The sequence below is a fragment of the Equus quagga genome, chromosome 2, assembly GCF_021613505.1.
Source record: "Equus quagga isolate Etosha38 chromosome 2, UCLA_HA_Equagga_1.0, whole genome shotgun sequence".
Classification (NCBI taxonomy): Eukaryota; Metazoa; Chordata; class Mammalia; order Perissodactyla; family Equidae; genus Equus; species Equus quagga.
The window spans coordinates 140,685,679-140,702,947 of NC_060268.1; the positions used below are offsets into that span (position 1 = coordinate 140,685,679).

At 35.0% G+C, this 17,269-nt stretch overlaps 1 protein-coding gene across 1 annotated transcript in view; it reads left to right on the forward strand.

Annotated features, from left to right (window-relative positions):
• The window catches only part of PCDH15 (protocadherin related 15), an 874,042-nt gene that overhangs the window by 524,813 nt on the left and 331,960 nt on the right, over positions 1–17,269 (forward strand). The window contains exon 10 of the mRNA XM_046654051.1: positions 7,818–7,926. Within this exon, the coding sequence (XP_046510007.1) occupies positions 7,818–7,926 (109 nt within the window). The remainder of the gene's footprint in view (positions 1–7,817; positions 7,927–17,269) is intronic.

A 17,269-nucleotide genomic window follows, 5' to 3' on the forward strand; every position in this document is an offset into this window, starting at 1 on the left:
ATAGCTATACACTAAACTAAACTTAAAAAAATTAAAATTACCAACTGTTGGCACAAGTGTGAATTAACTAAAACTCTCCTACATTTATGGTAAAATGTAAACTGATACAATCGCTTTAGAAAACTGTTTGGCAGTAATCTAGCCTATCAAAACATGTGCATATCCAGCAATTTTCTTCTTATATTGAACACAAATGCATTCATGTGTGTAAGGAGACATGCGCAAGAGCGTTTATAGTAGCAGTCTTCATCACAGCGTATATTGGAAACAATCCCAAGTCCATCACCAGTCATGACAAAGGAATGAATGAAGTTGGGAATATTCGTCTAACGGAAAACTGTACATCCATTAAAACAAACGTACTCATACTACACTTAATGATGTACATAACTTTCACATGCATGCATATCATGTAAGACATAGTAATGAATGAAAAAAGCCAATAATAAAAGAATATTGCTGTATGATTCAATTTCTATAAAATTCAAAACAAGTAAAACTGATCTATGATATTAGAAACCAGGTCATCTCTAGGGTGGAAGGAGTGGTAGCAATTGGTGGAGTATAAGAAGTGGGCTTCTGAGATACAGGTGGTATTCTATTTCTTCATCTCAAGGATGTTTACATGAACGAAATATAACTTGATAATTCATCAGGCTATGAACTTATGATTTATGATGGTATCCCATATATTGTACTGCAATACAAAGTTTATTTTAGAAAAAGCAAGTTGTATATTGTTGCAACAAATATTCTTGTAAATACATCTCTGAACATATATCTTACTATTTATGTAAAATAAACAGCTCAAACCACAATCCTTAGATGTAAGCAAATAAACAAATTTAAAAGGCAAAGAGATTTAAAGAAGTGTTTTGGAAACAAGGGAAATGTTAGCAAAAAAGGTCAAATATGCAATTGAAAGGATATTTAAATGCACATTTTGAATACAACAGTCACAATACATAAGGTAAAAACATATATCTGAATAATTCAGATACATATTGGAATAAAGAGGAGTATCACATGGAAGGGGTCATGAAGTTTGCTCATGAAATAATAAAACAGGAGTATTTTTTGTTAGCTTCGTGAAGTGCTTTTGTTTGTTTGTATGTTTGTTTTAATGTGTGACATAAAGTTCCAGTGACCAGGCAGAAGCTGATGTGATTTTCGTGGGCCATGCTTATACGAGTATTCCACATGTGTGCTCTTTGCTCTCTCATTCTAGGGAGGATAATTATCAAAACTGTTTGGAAGACTTTGAAAAAATTAGGCATCGTGTATCTTGTAGCGTGTAAGCTTCAAAGATGGATGTAAATATTCCAGTAGTGTTTCTTCTGTGACAACATAAAACGTCTGAAGAAATGGCTTGGCCCATGTCACCCACCCTAATATTACATTTTTTGAAATGTTCACAGGAAGAGAACATTTCAAAATATCTGACACTTTTTCAAACAATTTGATATTTCTGCCACTTGAAAAAGCAAAACTAATCTAAGCAAAAACAGAAATGGTGGCTTGGCCCCTTAAGAAAATGTGTAACTGTATGTGTCTATACAAAAGTGTGTGTGAACATGTTTGATTTGTCCTTCCTTTCCGTGTCAGTTAATATTCAGAAACAAACAAAAATCTGGCAAAACATTTTCAAAGCTTCTGGGAAAATAGTAGATTTACAAATATAAGATGACAATAACAATGGCCACCAAATTTTCTTTCCATAGTCTAAACCTCACTCTTTTGCTAAAGGAAGTGTATAACAGATTTAAAACACAAATTGGATATTAAGAGTTTTTTTTTTTAAAGAATATTGAAAAATAGAAGTGTCTAAGTATAAAGAACACAAAGTTAATGAAAGTAATTTCATAGTAAGTAAATAATAAATTCAGTAATTTAGGTATTAAATTATATAGTTTGCTAAACTTTCAAATTACTTAATTACCAGTGCTGGAATGTATTTATAGTTGATGGTGAAGTTTTTACTATGTTGACATAACTATCCTCTTTCTAAATACTATGATTATTTTTTAATTAAAATATAGATGACAAATCTAAGCAATGATGAGTCTAATATTATATAAATAGAAGAGCAGACATTTGCAACAGTCAAAATTAAGAATTATAGTAATCGAAGATAATATCCAAGTTTGGCTTCTATGCCAGAGACACAGTGATTCTATGAGCTCAATTTACCCTCCCAGGGTTGTCTCCAAATATGTTCTTTCTTGGGTTTTCTACTATAACAAGGCAAGACTTTCTATAGGCCACTCTTGGAAATTGTTCTAATGATCTCATTTAATTTAAAATACTTTAGCAGGTTCAGTGTAATATTATGCGTGTGTTACTCATATGAAGACATCACTCCAATGCTGAGTTGAAGGACATTTAGAATTTAAACAGTGTTTCTGTTATCCAGTTCTCAGCCAAGGCTGGAGGCTTTACTAATCAATCTACTAAATGTCCAACATGGATTTTTATTTTTAAAATTTACTGCCCCATTGACTTCTATGACAAGTGCTAGATATTAGTTTCCATTGGTGAAATGAAAACTACTTAAGATATAAGGATTGGCTAAAATTTTAGAGACAGTCTACCCATGCATGAAACAGATTTAAGAACCAAATGAATTATGAACCATTTTAACTTTAGGGGTGATAGCATAGGCTAAATCCTAAAGCTCTATGGACGATGACTCTTGTTTGTCTGATTCTAGCTAAAATGGTGACGGTATCCTCCCCCTGAAATCGCAGTGTTTCCCTTGAATGTACCTTTTATGCAAGGCAATAGTTTAGACACCTAAACCAACAAAGAGCTGGCACTTCCTTAAACCTACAGAACAGTTTTCTTAATATTTTATTGCTTGCTAAAACATTTTTATTTATTATGTATAAATAACAGAATTGGGGTTGAAACTTGCTTTCAATCTGGTTGTAAGTTAGTTGTAGAAGGAGTAACTAATCCTCACTCACCTCAAAATTCTACTTACCTATGGTTATCTTCCTAGAAAAATTTAGCACTCGAGCATAAAACATTGTCTTAGGTCAATTCAAAAGAGAAGGCACCTCTCCAGAAAAGCTAATGGAGATGAAGCATATATCCCTGGTGGAATAATCTTGGGTTTTATAATCATAGAATCACACAGTATTTCTACTGAAGACAATCTTTTTGTTATTGTTTAATAGTTTCTATGAATATCCTCACAATATGAATCTCTTTACACAGACCTAATTCATTTTAGGGGTGAATCACCATTACTAAATATGTCAGGGAGTTTAACACTGATGGTTCAAACAGCAGTGAAATGCAAGACTGCTATCTGATACGCTTTAAATGTACACCCATTAGTTGGAACAGAATTCAGGAGACGTGACTTCTTCTCAAAGAAAACAGGACTGCAAAGAAAGCAGATTTGCTTTAGAGGCAAGACACCAAAGAGCTTTCCAGTGTTTGTGTGGCTTTTTTATGTGTCTCCTGGGATTCAACCTGATTAGGAAAATATGTTGAAAAGTGTCAGTCCAGGCTGTGGGTTGTAAACACAAATAGGTATTTTCGTCCCGCAAGCCAATAAAGCTTTAAGTAAAGAGATAATTAAGGCAATTATACTATGATGGAGGAACAATTTGATCCTTTCTTAAGGATACCCAAGCTTATCTGAGCCATGGGTGAATTTCTAATTTCTTCAGCATATTTTTCCTCTACAATCCAAATAGTAAAATTAGAATATAAGAGAAATGAGGGGGAAAGGAGAGGAATAAGGAGCGGTAACTACTATCCACTTGGAGAGAATCAGTTCTTCGAGAGAAGTGCATCTCTGAATTGCTTGCCTTTTCACAAGAACTGTGAAGTTGTTCCGGCAGCGACCACTGCTGGACTATTTCCTTAGTAGAGGGTACCACAAATTCTACTTGAGAGTAGTGATCTCTGACCAGATTGGATAATTCGAAAGAATACAAATTGAGAAAAATATATTAAATATATAATATTTGCCAAATCTCATAAATAATTATGTGTTCTTTCTATAAAATTGTTGCTTATTCTAAGGAATTGTTTCTCTCTGGGTTTTTCTTGCTTATATGTATACTCTTCCCATACCTGGTTGCATCTAATATAGAGATTTTGGTGGGAGAGAAAAGTGCAAAAAATGATGCATGTCATTAATGTTTCTCCTAATAGATATGTTTTTAATTTTCTAACTCTGAGTTAAATGCTACTTATCTTTATGAAAAATTGTATTAAATATTTAACAGAATTATCCTAAACAAAACACAGTGTCCTTTAATGATATGTATTACTAATATTAAAAATTCTTAATATTCAAAGATCACAATCTACTTGGGAGGTAATCTTAGAAATCATTATCTGAGAATTTTTTCCTTTCTCCTTTAAATCCAGATTTTCTGAAAAACTCATTAATGGTAGCATAAGAACAAAAATGTTCTGGGGCTGACCCAGTGGCATAGTGGTTAAGTTCCCATACTCCACTTCAGCACCTGGGGGTTCACAGTTTCAGATCCCGGGTGTGGACCTAGCAGCGCTCATCAAGCCATGCTGTAGCGGCATCCCACATAAAATAGAGGAAGATTGGCACAGATGTTAGCTCAGCAACAGTCTTCCTCAAGCGAAAAGGGAAAGATTGGCAACAGATGTTAGCTCATGGCCAGCCTTCCACGGCAAAAAAAAAAAAGTTCTTAAGTTGCTAGTCTTTATGGGACAAGACAAAGGTTTAGTCCTAAGTTATTTAAGACAACTATACTTCTTCCAATTTTTCAGAAACTTATTGAAGCTTTTACCAAGAGAGTTTATTTTATTCTCACTAGTGCAATTTATTTCTTTATAATATTAAAAATAGTATAGAATATAGTAACTACATAGTCAAACAGAACTGAATGGCTTTAAATAAATATCTTTCATCCCATCTATCCTTACTTCCAGACCCACTTTCTTGAGATATTTACATTTTGCTATTTCTATTTTTAATTCTGATGATTGCCAACATAACTCTAAATGGTGCACACATTTCTTTTCATTTCTTCAGTTCTCACTATATGATATTTATTAATAACCAACTATGAAAGATGAGGAATTTAATTAGCACTTCTCCCTCCCTCTTGGCTTTGTTTGCTGTGTTAATTTTAGTTTCTCTATTGTTTATATAACTTTAAATAATATGATTAAAACTCCATCGCTCATTCCAATAACTTTAGATAGTATAGGAAAAGGGTTTTAAACTACATAACTAATTACCAAAATTAAAACCACATGTGTGTTAGTTACTTAGCAGGTCCACAGAAACAAGCAGATGAAGGTGATCAGCAGGGATGCCCTGAAAATCATGGTCTGCTCACTTTTAGAGCTCAGATTCAATTTTTTTAAACTTCTAGGAATGTAATTAAGTAATTTCAAAAAACTGGAGACCATTTAGGATCCCTTGGTTTATTTCCCTAACCGTGGGAAGTAGGATCAGATTCTGGAAAATACTGCATTGGAAATGCCTTCTGACTGTCTGAGTAGAACCACGCTTTTGGGAAAGCTACTGTAGATTTAATTAGTTAAACCAGGACTGAAGAAGCTTAGCCGTAAGCTGACTTTGGCTGATATAGTCAGATTCCTTTGAGAAATGACTAAGAGCTAACCAACCAACATTCAAACATATGCGCTTTAAAGGGCCTCAGATTTTTTTCAGCTTAGGGAGAAACACAGGTATTACATAAGAAGTAAACCGGCTATTGGGAAGTTACATGTGTATATGTGTGTGTGTTTGTGTGTGAGAGTAGGGGGAGGAGATAGAGAGCTGTGGGGGAGATGGTGAGAGAGCAAAATGGAGAGAAAGACAGAAACAGGGAATGGGGGACAGTGTTTAGGAAGAGTGTTGTATTGTGTGAGAATAACAGTACTCACCTGAATTTAATGGAGTAATTTTGATATTGATTTGACATTTTCATGGTTCCAAATCCACATTTAAAGAAGTGAATGGAATATCGTAAGTTACCCCTACCAAGAGCTCTTGATTCTTAGGAAAATTTGATAGCATTTATACCACTGAGAGCCCATTATGATTACGAACTCAACAGAGCCCCTAAGATGTATGTAAGCTCCAAATTATTGGTCAATGATTATCTTTACTATTACAACCTCAATAGCTTAATATAACTTTATAATACACTTAATATAACTTATTAATAATATAGCGTAATAGCAATCAAAATTAAGTATTTAAGTATTGTACATAACAGTTTAATATAATTGTTCTTTTTTTATTGCATGCCATCACTATTCATTTCTGCTGAGATTAGAAAGCACTGATTTCGTATGAGTATGTGATATGTTTCGAGGTTTATTATTTGAGAAGAAGTAATATAAAAGAGCACTGCAGTAATTCCTTAGAATGTGAAGTTGCCAGATATCGAGATAGACTTTATTTTCCCTTAGAATACCACTTATGTATTTGGAATGAGGGTGGCAAAGACGTAAAGCAGTATTTCTCAAACTGTGTTCTAAGGGTATTGGTTCAAGGAGATGTTAATGGGTGATTCTAGAAAATGTACAAATAATAGCCCCTTCTTAGACAGTCATCATGCAAATTAGCACATTTAAGTCTCTGAAAAGAGCTGCAGCTCAATAGATTAGCTTTTGAAACTTTATTTAATATCGTGTTTCCCAAGCTTAACTGTGCAGAGTGCACATTTGTTTTTTCAGCATATGTGATGTCATACAGGACAGGGATCAACAAGCTGCATCCTACTCACCACTGGTTTTTGCAAATAAAGTTTTATTGCAATGTAGTCATGCCCACGTTGCTTTTGTGTTGCAATGGCAGAGTTAAGCAGCTGCAACAGAGACTGTACGGCTGGCAAAACCTAAACATATTTATTATCTGGTCTTTCACTGAAAAGTGTTTGCCAATCTGACAGCAGAACAAAATGCCACAGGACATCAAATTGGGAAACATTGACTTACAGAAATGTATTATGATTTTAAATGAAATCTTCTTGCAGATCCTTATAAGTTAAATGTACATACCTGCATGATATGTAATTAATTTTAACCCTGTGATATTTTCAATGATAGGGCTTTGATTTCTATTGAATTAAAGTATCCATTTTTAAAGCTTTTGTTTTAACGTAATCAATTTCTGTGAAACTTTAATACATGACTTAAGAAGAAAGAAATACAAATACTCTTACAAATCTCGTCTAAAGTCAAAGATAAAAACCGTACTTGGGGGGCTGGCCCCATGGCCGAGTGGTTAGGTTCCTGCACTCCGCTGCAGGCAGCCCAGTGTTTCGTTGGTTCGAATCCTGGTCGCGGACATGGCACTGCTCATCAAACCACCCTGGGGTGGCGTCCCATGTGCCACAACTGGAAGGACCCACAATGAATAATATACAGCTGTGTACCGGGGGGACTTTGGGGAGAAAAAGGAAAAAAATAAAATCTTTAAAAAAAAAAAAAGTACTTGGTAGCATTGTATTTCTTTTGATTAAATCATCTAGAGAAGATTCAACATTTATTGATATCTTTCTTCTAAAATTTATTGATATCTTTCTTCTTTGCTTTCCTTTTAGGAGAAATTTCTGATATAAAGTTCTGTGTATGCAGTTACAATGTCATGTCGTTTTGACTTTGAGGACACCTTGCTCCCACTTCAGATTCAAAGTTAACTAGTCTGAGGTGTTAAAATACAAATTATGAATTTTGAAACCTGATTTTAAGTACTGGCTCAGAGGTTATCTAGCTGTCCAAACTGTAATAGCTGAATGCCAATTCTCCATGAGGTGTTAGTAATGAAGCTGAACTAAACTCTCTGAATTCTTTTCCAGGAAGAACTGAACCCCATCATCGTTACTCCACCCATCCAGGCCATTGACCAGGACCGGAATATTCAGCCACCGTCAGATAGGCCGGGCGTCCTCTATTCCATCCTTGTTGGTTTGTATCTGCTAACATTTTACACTCTCAGTTGTCGCTCTAGAATCATGTAGAAAAAAGTTGTATCGAATCAGAGGTAACATCTTTAATAGCAAAGAATTTCTTCCGGGAAATTTTTATTTTTATGTATGAATAAAGTAAAAAATAAGACATTTTCTTCCTCAGAATTAGATTCAGTGAAATGTGTAGAAGAGCAAATAGGAAAACTTTTATTGAAGAAGCAAAACAACTTTAAAAATAGGATATTAATTTACCTATCGGTAGTGTTTTTTGTATCACCTTGGAAAGAATTCTTTAAGAAACTATGCAAAAATCAGTTGAAAAACTTACAGTTTGCTCTACTAGTATTTTCTAATTGGTTGGATGTAATTACGTAATTCTGAAAATACATGACTGAATTAAATAAGGGCTCTTGGAGCCATATGGGAGAACCAGAAGCATCATGACTAGCCCAAGGGCGCACAATACATTATACCCTTGGCTCATTTTTCCTTGAAAAATTCACAGACGCTGTCTAATCCATCCTTGTGCAGATACCGCTAATTGTACCAAAAGCAAAAATGATGAGAATTTGATTATGCTACTCTTCCCAAATTGCTTTTGCTAAAATATGGACGTTGCTGATTTGCATGTTTTATAGTCTCTAGAGAGACAGATGTGTGCGAGACAGACCATACATCTCTTAATGAAGAAGGTGTTGCTTTTGAAGTGTGCTTGAAAATAACTTCAATGGAACTCGACATTATCCTCAATCCCTTCCTATCCCCATGGCTCCAGCCTGTGTGTATGCACACATTCATAACAACACCACAACCTACAGACATTAGACGGATTTCAAAATATGACACTATATCCTACTTAGAAATGCTGTCTGTAAAGAAAATTCAAGTAATTCTGTTTCAAGCCTTTGGTCTCTAGAACTACACATGTATCATAAGCCAGTTGCACAGATTAGACTATCACATTTTTAAAAAGCTCTTATGAACATAGGCATAAGCCTCTTTTAAGTCAAGAGGGACATTGGCATAGATAAAAGGAAATAGGCATTGTTCATTTCATTAACTTAAGGCTTGATGATATGTCAATCATTGTGCGAGTTGCTGTGGATACAAAGATGAGAGATAAATATTCTAAGTTAGGAAGGGGTAGAGTGTATAGTTAGAAACATATCAAGAGATAAATTAAAGCATATAGTTTTAAGCACTATAAGTAAAGTACAAGCCACATATCATATGGCCTCATGGGAGAAGAAGGCTAAGAATTTCTAAGAGAATTGCTGAAGAGGAGTTATTTTGAGAGAAAGACTAGAGTTTCTAGGTAGAAAACTGGAGAGAAATTATCTATATAGATGATTCAGTATGTGCAAAGTCCAAAGGATGAAATTTAAAGACAGTCTTGGGGAAGCATGCTGCTCAGAGTGGGCTGATAACCATTGGTATTCCTAAGTTTCTTTCACTTTTAAAAATTACATTTATTCTTTTTTTTCAATAAATGAGCACCTACTCTGTGGGGCAAGGTGATTTCTCACTTTGTAGAGCTGATTTTCTGGCAGCAGAGAGAGGCAATAAACAATTAATATAACAAATAAATAAAGAAATGCACTCATTATAAATAGTTGGTGGTCAGTGCTATGGGAAAAATAGAGCTGGATGAGTGGGACTGGAAGTACAGAAGGGGTGTTGCAGTCTAAGTTGCAGTATTAAATAAGATGATGGGGATATGCCCCATTGAAAAGGTGAGTTTTGAGCAAAGTCTTGCAGAAGTTGAAAGAATTAGCCATGTTGATGTCCGAAGGAAGAGTTTCTAGGCAGAAATAAAAGCTGAGCTTGCCTGGTGGGTTTCAGAAACATCAAAGAGGCCAGTAGCATTGGAGAGGAGTAAGTGTGGGGGATGTAGAAAGAGCATGTAAGAAGGAGTCAGAAAATCTAGAGTCTTGCATACTGTTGATATACTTTTTCTTTTACTCAGTGAAATGGGGAGCCAATGCAGGAATTAGAGTAGAAAAAGACATCATAATGTTAAGCTCCAACTTTAGGATGATAGATATAACCTCTAACGCTAACTTTGCTTTCATAGCTAAATTAAATAAAATGATATTCTTTCCTAGTGTTTACATTTCTAGAAAACAAAGCATTGTAGAGGTTGAGAGTATGGTCTCTGAAATTGTACTGTCCATGTTCAAATCCTGACTTTAACACTTACTGGTCATAATAATGTTAGGCAAGTTGTTAACCTCTCTGCTCAGATTTCACTTCTTTAAAGTGAGGTTGATCAAAATAGACCTTTCTATAAAAGGGTTTTGAGGATTTGATCTAATATATGTAAATACGTAATAGTGCCTGGAAAAAAGTTAGCATTCAATGAATGTTAATTGATGTTGTTATTACCATTAGGAAGAAAAATGAAGCGTGTTTCCCAAGTCACAGAAGTCTGGTATGAATAGAAGCACAACTCCCACCCCCACCCCCAAATAGGATTTCCATGGGGCTGACTTTATTTCCTTTGCTAGAGCTGTTTGTTTTCCTTAATTGAATAAAATGATTCTGAATGCATATATTCCTTAGAGGTAGTTTTCTCAGTTATCATGTGGAGAGCTCTGCTGCTCTCACACTTTTTGATAGTCTATTTACTACATACGAGGATGTGGATGCTAATGTACATGAAAAGATCATCCAAGGACTTCTGCCAACCTCTTCACTGGTCCTACCATCACTATCATCAATGGTGGAGTTATTGTCACTGCTATTGATCACCTCCAGCAACCTAAGCCAACCCTACATCACCTTGATCCATTATTTTCTTTGGTGTGTCCATTGGCTTTCTTTGCTGAAAAATGATATCATCATATCTGTGGGGGCTGGGATTCACAGGGATAATCTAGTAAAGATACTCACAGTATAAGCAAAACCAAAAAACCCAAAATTGGCTCCTGTTTTAAAATGGAAATTGCTTTATCCCCAAATGGGGTGACTTTTTGGGGGGAGGTAAGTAAAACTGATGATCTGCCCAACCAATCCGACCAATGTTCCTTTCATGTCTAACTATTAGGAGGATGAAATTTTGGTTTAAGTTGGAGCATATACTGAAGGGAAAAAAGATCACAATAAAATCTCAACTGATAAATACGAAATAGAACTTTCTGGTGAACCAAAATTTTCCATCAAACAGACATAAACTTAAATGGACTGAATTATTTTTATTTGGGTACTCATGATTTCACAAACATTGAGTTATAACGTTAAGGAAGCCCCTCAAGACTGTTATTCTCAGTACAGTAAAATCAGTTATATCTTCAAGGAAGTCTCTCAAGATTGGCATACTCAGTATGACAAAATCATAGTAGATATAAGGTTAGATAAAAGTTTTAGTACTTAAAGGATGTATCCCAGGTGAAGTCATTGACAACAGTCCAGTAAGGACCTCTGAAAATGTGCCCTTCTATAAAAGCAGTGAAAAAAATGGTGAAAAAGTCAAACTGAACTCTGATCATTAATTGCAGAGTTGACCAAGGCTTACAGCAATCCAGGGAATATTTTTTCAAGAAAAACAGCTGAATCTTATAATAACTTCTTTTCTTTGAGCTTTGTGGCATTTTTCACTTTCCTGAGTGTCATTGCCTGCTCTTTTGTTCAGCAGCAGCATTAAAAAATGACAGCCTAACATTTCCAAGGTAGCTTGGCAGCCATTGGAAGGGGGCAGAACAAAACTGGAACTCTTTCAAAGCCTCATTTCCAAAGAATTGTCACGTGACCTGGCTGGTGATTCCCTCAAGAGCTCACATAAAATGCTACTCAGATCTCAACCAGAGCAAAAAGCATTCTTCTTGGGGTGCATTTATCAAAAACAATTGCAGGCAAGTGTTTTAACTTTGTCACAGAGTGAAGTGGTGGATAACAGTTGGGACAAGCAGTAGGTTAGCCAAAAAGCTTAAAAAGAAAATTAGGGATTAGAGTCTCTGTAAAATTTTGACATATTTCTAGGAATCTAGAAGGACAATAGCAGGAATAGTGCTGTGTATATTCTCAGAAAACACCTGAGAAGGCTTTAAGCTTTCATCTGTGGTGATCTTGAGTTTCTGCAAAGCAGAAAGATAAGTCTAAGATGGAGTTATTGAGGACTAAAGATGTAATCCAACATGCACAAAGTGCTGCTCAAAAAAAGCCAGATTTCTTTCTTCCAAGTGTGTAAAAAAAACAAAGAAAGTATGTATACGTCATTCAGAACCATCCCAATTTGAAGATCTTAGCCAGAGAATAGGAGAAAGACAGTGGTATTCTGCCTTTTTGAACCATCGAAGTGCCATGTGATGCATGACATTAGAGTTTCACTTAGCCTTGCTCACAATTTGTAGGGATATATTGAACTAGTGTATGGGAAAATCATATTAACAGTTATCAAGCATTGTTCCAGCGCTAAGTTAATTAACACAGGTAAGATAAAATACATATTTACTTCTAATACTAAAAGATGTTCCACTGACTTTTGATGTTACTTTTTTAATATTATGTATCTATTTTATTGCTGCCATAATTTCTTTACCTCTATAAAACTGCATATGTTTAACTGATTAACACATAATATCTTTATGACTCAGGTATGTTTTAATGGAGAGAAAAATATAAAACTTAAAAATCCACACTTGATAAGAAAAAAAATTATTAAAATTCTTTGATCTTCCTTATCATACCATTTTTCTTTGGGCATTATGGAAAAAATTGAGAGTTAAAGAGTGGATGGGAGGGTCTCCTTTCCTCCATTTCTGAGGTAAATATTGCTAGTGATTTCCTTTGAACACAACAGAAAATTGAGATGTTGGATTAATTTTGGAGATTAAATACATTCTTTCCATCAGGTCTTACCTCCACCATCCCTAGTCCCTCAGCTTATGGCTAATCATCCTACTTGACATACAATTGTTTATGTTATGGATACAGGCACATTGAATTATTCCAGTGTCTTATTTAAATTATGAGAGTAATAGCTCTTAACTGTGTTTATTGCATGTTTATGGATGAATTGATGATTGATTCCTAGGGAACATTAAAATACAAGTAAAACTTTTGTAAATATATCATTAGTTCACCATCATTAACTACTGTCTATTAAACGTTATGGAGAAGATGCAGTGTACATATTTTTTTAAAATGATAAATTTACAATAATTCTTCATAAAACAATCTTTGCTTTTTCAAAATCATTATATAACAGAAGCCCATGATGCTAAAAATGGTCCTTGTCTAAGAGTTAAGGAGAAATTATTATATGTATTTTACTGTTATAACCTAATAGTAAAGATCCTGATTTTGAAGGCTGTCCATTTTTCAAGACAAATTTGTGTTCAGTTTTCTTCTCCATTCTGTTTCTCAATGGAAAGAATAATGTATGAGGTATTGATAAAATCCTATGATAAGCTTTCATATTGGTAATAATTTCCAAAAGAGTAACTTTTCAAAATTACTTGACAATGCCATTGTGAAAAAATGACTGAGCTTTAAAAGTGGCTTTTGAGAATGTGAAAATGGCAGCTAGTCTTGTAAATCCAAGATAATGTGCATTTGTTTATAGAAGGACAAGAGCAGACCTTCCATCTAGAGAGTTAAGAATTACAGAAAGTTATGCAAGAAAAGTCTAGGTCAATTTGAGAGTTCTCAGTTGGCTTTTCCTCAACCATTTTAAAGTCAAATTCATTCAACCTACAGAATCTTAATACTTGTTCTTAAATTGAGGGGAATACCTTTATATTAAAATATTCTTTATCCAGATATCTTTTGAGATTGTGTTCCACATTACTGTAATGTAAAATATTAAATAATGAAAAGGGAGCATTGAGCACTTAATTACATCACTTCAATTTTCAGCTTTCATTTCTGTAGTATCTTTTCACCTTGCAGGGATAATGAGTAACTTCCCTAAATCATACTCTAATCATTGCACACTCTATGGCATAGGCATGTTATGAATTATAGGTTATTGTCTATTTTGAGAAGGACAAAAGACAATTAAAAACTATTAAAAAACAAGCACATCTTTTCCTCTAGAGTCCAGTGGAAAACTGTGACTCTCTTGATTTTTATAAAGATAATGAGTACTTTTAGTGGAATCCTTGATCAAATCTATGTTAAGTTGGATGCTGGATATGAAATATCAGTGTCTGGTAGACAAATGACAGAGAAGGTAATCCAGAAATGATGATCAAAGAGGCCCTAGGGAATTTATGCATGCAAGAGACAAAAATGCGAAGACAGGCATAACCTGTTGACTTCTTAATAGTATGCACATATGAGTTTCCTGATCTTAATTATGTTATTGAGTCTGGCCATTTTTTCATGTAAAATTATGTTAACAGCTATCAAGCTCTGCTCCAGCAGCATCATTAACAAAGACATGATAGAATATCTATTTACTTCTAATAATGTAAAAAGGTCTACTGACTTTTAGCTTATAATATTAGCCTGTAATATTAGTATCTTGTAATGCTAGGTACTCTGACCCGAGCACTTACTGGGTGACAAGTAAAATGTATTAAATATAACACATAAACAAGATGTATGTTACCAACTAAAATATAAATATTAAAGCATAATTAATAACTACTTTCCCTTACTGTTTAAAGTAAGTTTGATGATTATGATAATATTATGAATATTCTAGCAACTAAAGAGTTAGTGTCATACACTGGTTAAGAATAGAGCCTTTAGGGGCTGGCTCTTTGGCCAAGTGGTTAAGTTCCCACACTTGGCTTAGGTGGACCAGGGTTTCATGGGTTTGGATCCTGGATGCAGACGTGGCACTGATCATCAGGTCATGCTGAGGCGGCATCCCACATAGCAGAGCTAGAGGCACTCACAGCTAGAATATACAACTATGTACCTGGTGGCTTTGGGGAGAAGAGGGAGGAGGAAAAAAAAAACCAAGATTGGCTACAGATGTTAGCTCAGGTGCCAATCTTTGAAAAAAAAATGGAGCTGCTAGAGCCAGAAATCTTGGGTTTACATTTTCTTTTACAAATATGTGTTAACTCTGATAAGTATTATTAAATGTTAGTATTTTAATGGTCAGGTGTATAGTTTACTGATGTTGGAAAAGTCGTGAGGAAGATACTGACTTGAATGTATATTTGAAATTAAAGAAGGAATGCCCTGGGCTCCAAATTCCTTCTTTTGTATATATCAGATTTCATAAATACCAAAGGGAGAATCTAGATTTTTCGTTTTCTTTTTCTTTTCTTGTTTTGTTTTCCCGGTCCTACACAGCTTATAACTGCCTCCTTTTCCACATCCTGGTCTTTCAAACATTAAGTAACCTCACATATAGTCTATTAGGTGCATTTCTTTCATGCCTTTCTAGTCTCCAAAATGTTGATTCTAATTTTGAATAACCTCCACCAATTCTGAAATTCTTTTTTTCTTTTCCTCTTTGGATTTTTAGGGTTATTTTTCTCTCTTCTTTTTGAGGAAGGTTAGCCATGAGCTAAGTACTGTGAATCCTCCACTTTTTGCTGAGGAAGACTGGCCCTGAGCTAACATCCATGCCCATCTTCCTCTACTTTATATGTGGGACACCTACCACAGCATGGCTTTTTGCCAAGCGGTGCCATGTCCTCACCCAGGATCAGAACCAGTGAACCCCCGGCCGCCAAGAAGCAGAACGTGCAAACTTAACAGCTGCACCATCAGGCCCACCCCTATATTTCTTTTATCAGAAACTTATTACTGGCTAAGAAGCTAGGGTATTGTATTTTATTAGTATTGTTATTATTATTATCATTATTATCTTTTAGGCCTGAGAGAAGTTTGATTTCATGACACACATTATTCAGAGGTTGTTTCTCCCACTGTGCAAGTCATATCTACTGAGTGTCAATATCATTAATATGTTTATGACTTCCCCTGAAAATTGTTCCAAAAGATTCATTTCCAATCATATTGAACTTCTTGTCTTTTCCGCCATAAGGATCACATAGTATAGAATAATAAGCCTTAGAATAATAAGGAAAAATAGATTTCCCTAAAAATGAGAGCCTAGACTGAATTCAAAGATGAATATGTTATCAGTAGTAATGGGATGGATAGGGTATTTATTAGTAAAGGTACAAGCTGAAATGTTTTTACAAGAACCCTCCAAAACACAGTGGCTTGAATCAAATAGAAGTCTATTTCTTTCTCAAGTAACAGACCCCAAATTTATGTTCATGGGTTTGTGGAGTGGCTTCACCATCCCCAATTCTTGGTTTACTATGTTGCTCCAGTCATTAGCACATCACAGCCAGTGGGAAAGATAACAAAGTCAGATTGTAACTTTGTGGAAATTAACCAAAATTTGTCGAAACGTCGAAACATGAAGTTGTAGAGACAGTGGGTAGTATTTTAGATGTTTGTTGCTGTGCAACAAACCACACAAAAGATTAGTGATCTAAAATGGCAATTATTTATTATTTCTCATATTTCTGTGGGTTGATTGGGATCAACTGGGCAATTCTTCTGCTTTATGTGGTATAGTTGAGTTTCTTCAAATATCTATGTTCAGCTGGGAGTAGACAGGAATAGACATCCAAGTTGATTACTCATCCCTTCTCTCCACTGGCCTTACCTGATTTACAGCATTGGTTGTTGGCTGCTAAGAGTGTAAAACTGAAAGCTACCAGTTTTCTCAAAGATTTGTCCCAGAACTGGAACAGTTTCATTTCCATTATCATCTATTGGTCAAAGCCAGCACAAGATTCAGGGAGAGGGAAAGTAGACTCTGCTTCTTAATGGGAAACAAAAACATCTGTAGCTATCTCTGATTTACTGCCAGTAATTCATGTGTATGTTAGCGGAAGACAGTTGCATTTTAAATTGAAGACATAACTTTTTTGATCTCTCATCCCATGAGTTAAAAGTATGTTTGAGGAGGCCAGCCCCACGGCTGAGTGCTTAAGTTTGCATGCTCTGCTTTAGTGACCCAGGGTTCACCAGTTTGTACCCCAGGCGCAGACATACACACTGCTCGTCAAGCCATGCTATGGCAGCATCCCACATGGAAGAACTAGAATGAGTTACAACTAGGATATACAATTAGGTACTGGTGCTTTGGAGAGAGGTAAAAAAAAAAAAAAAAAAGAGGAAGATTGGCAACAGATGTTAGCTCAGGGCCAATCTTCCTCACCAAAAAAAAGTGCACCTTAAAACAATAAAGCCCTCGGGGGAAGGAAAAAATATGTTTGAGTGAACCCTCTACTATTTAAAAATTATTCAATAAAGATTATTATCATTAGTTAAAATGTCCATACTTAATAATTGCATGGAGCCCTGATTATTTTTAATTATATAGAATATAAGTCCACATTTCAAATAATTCTATT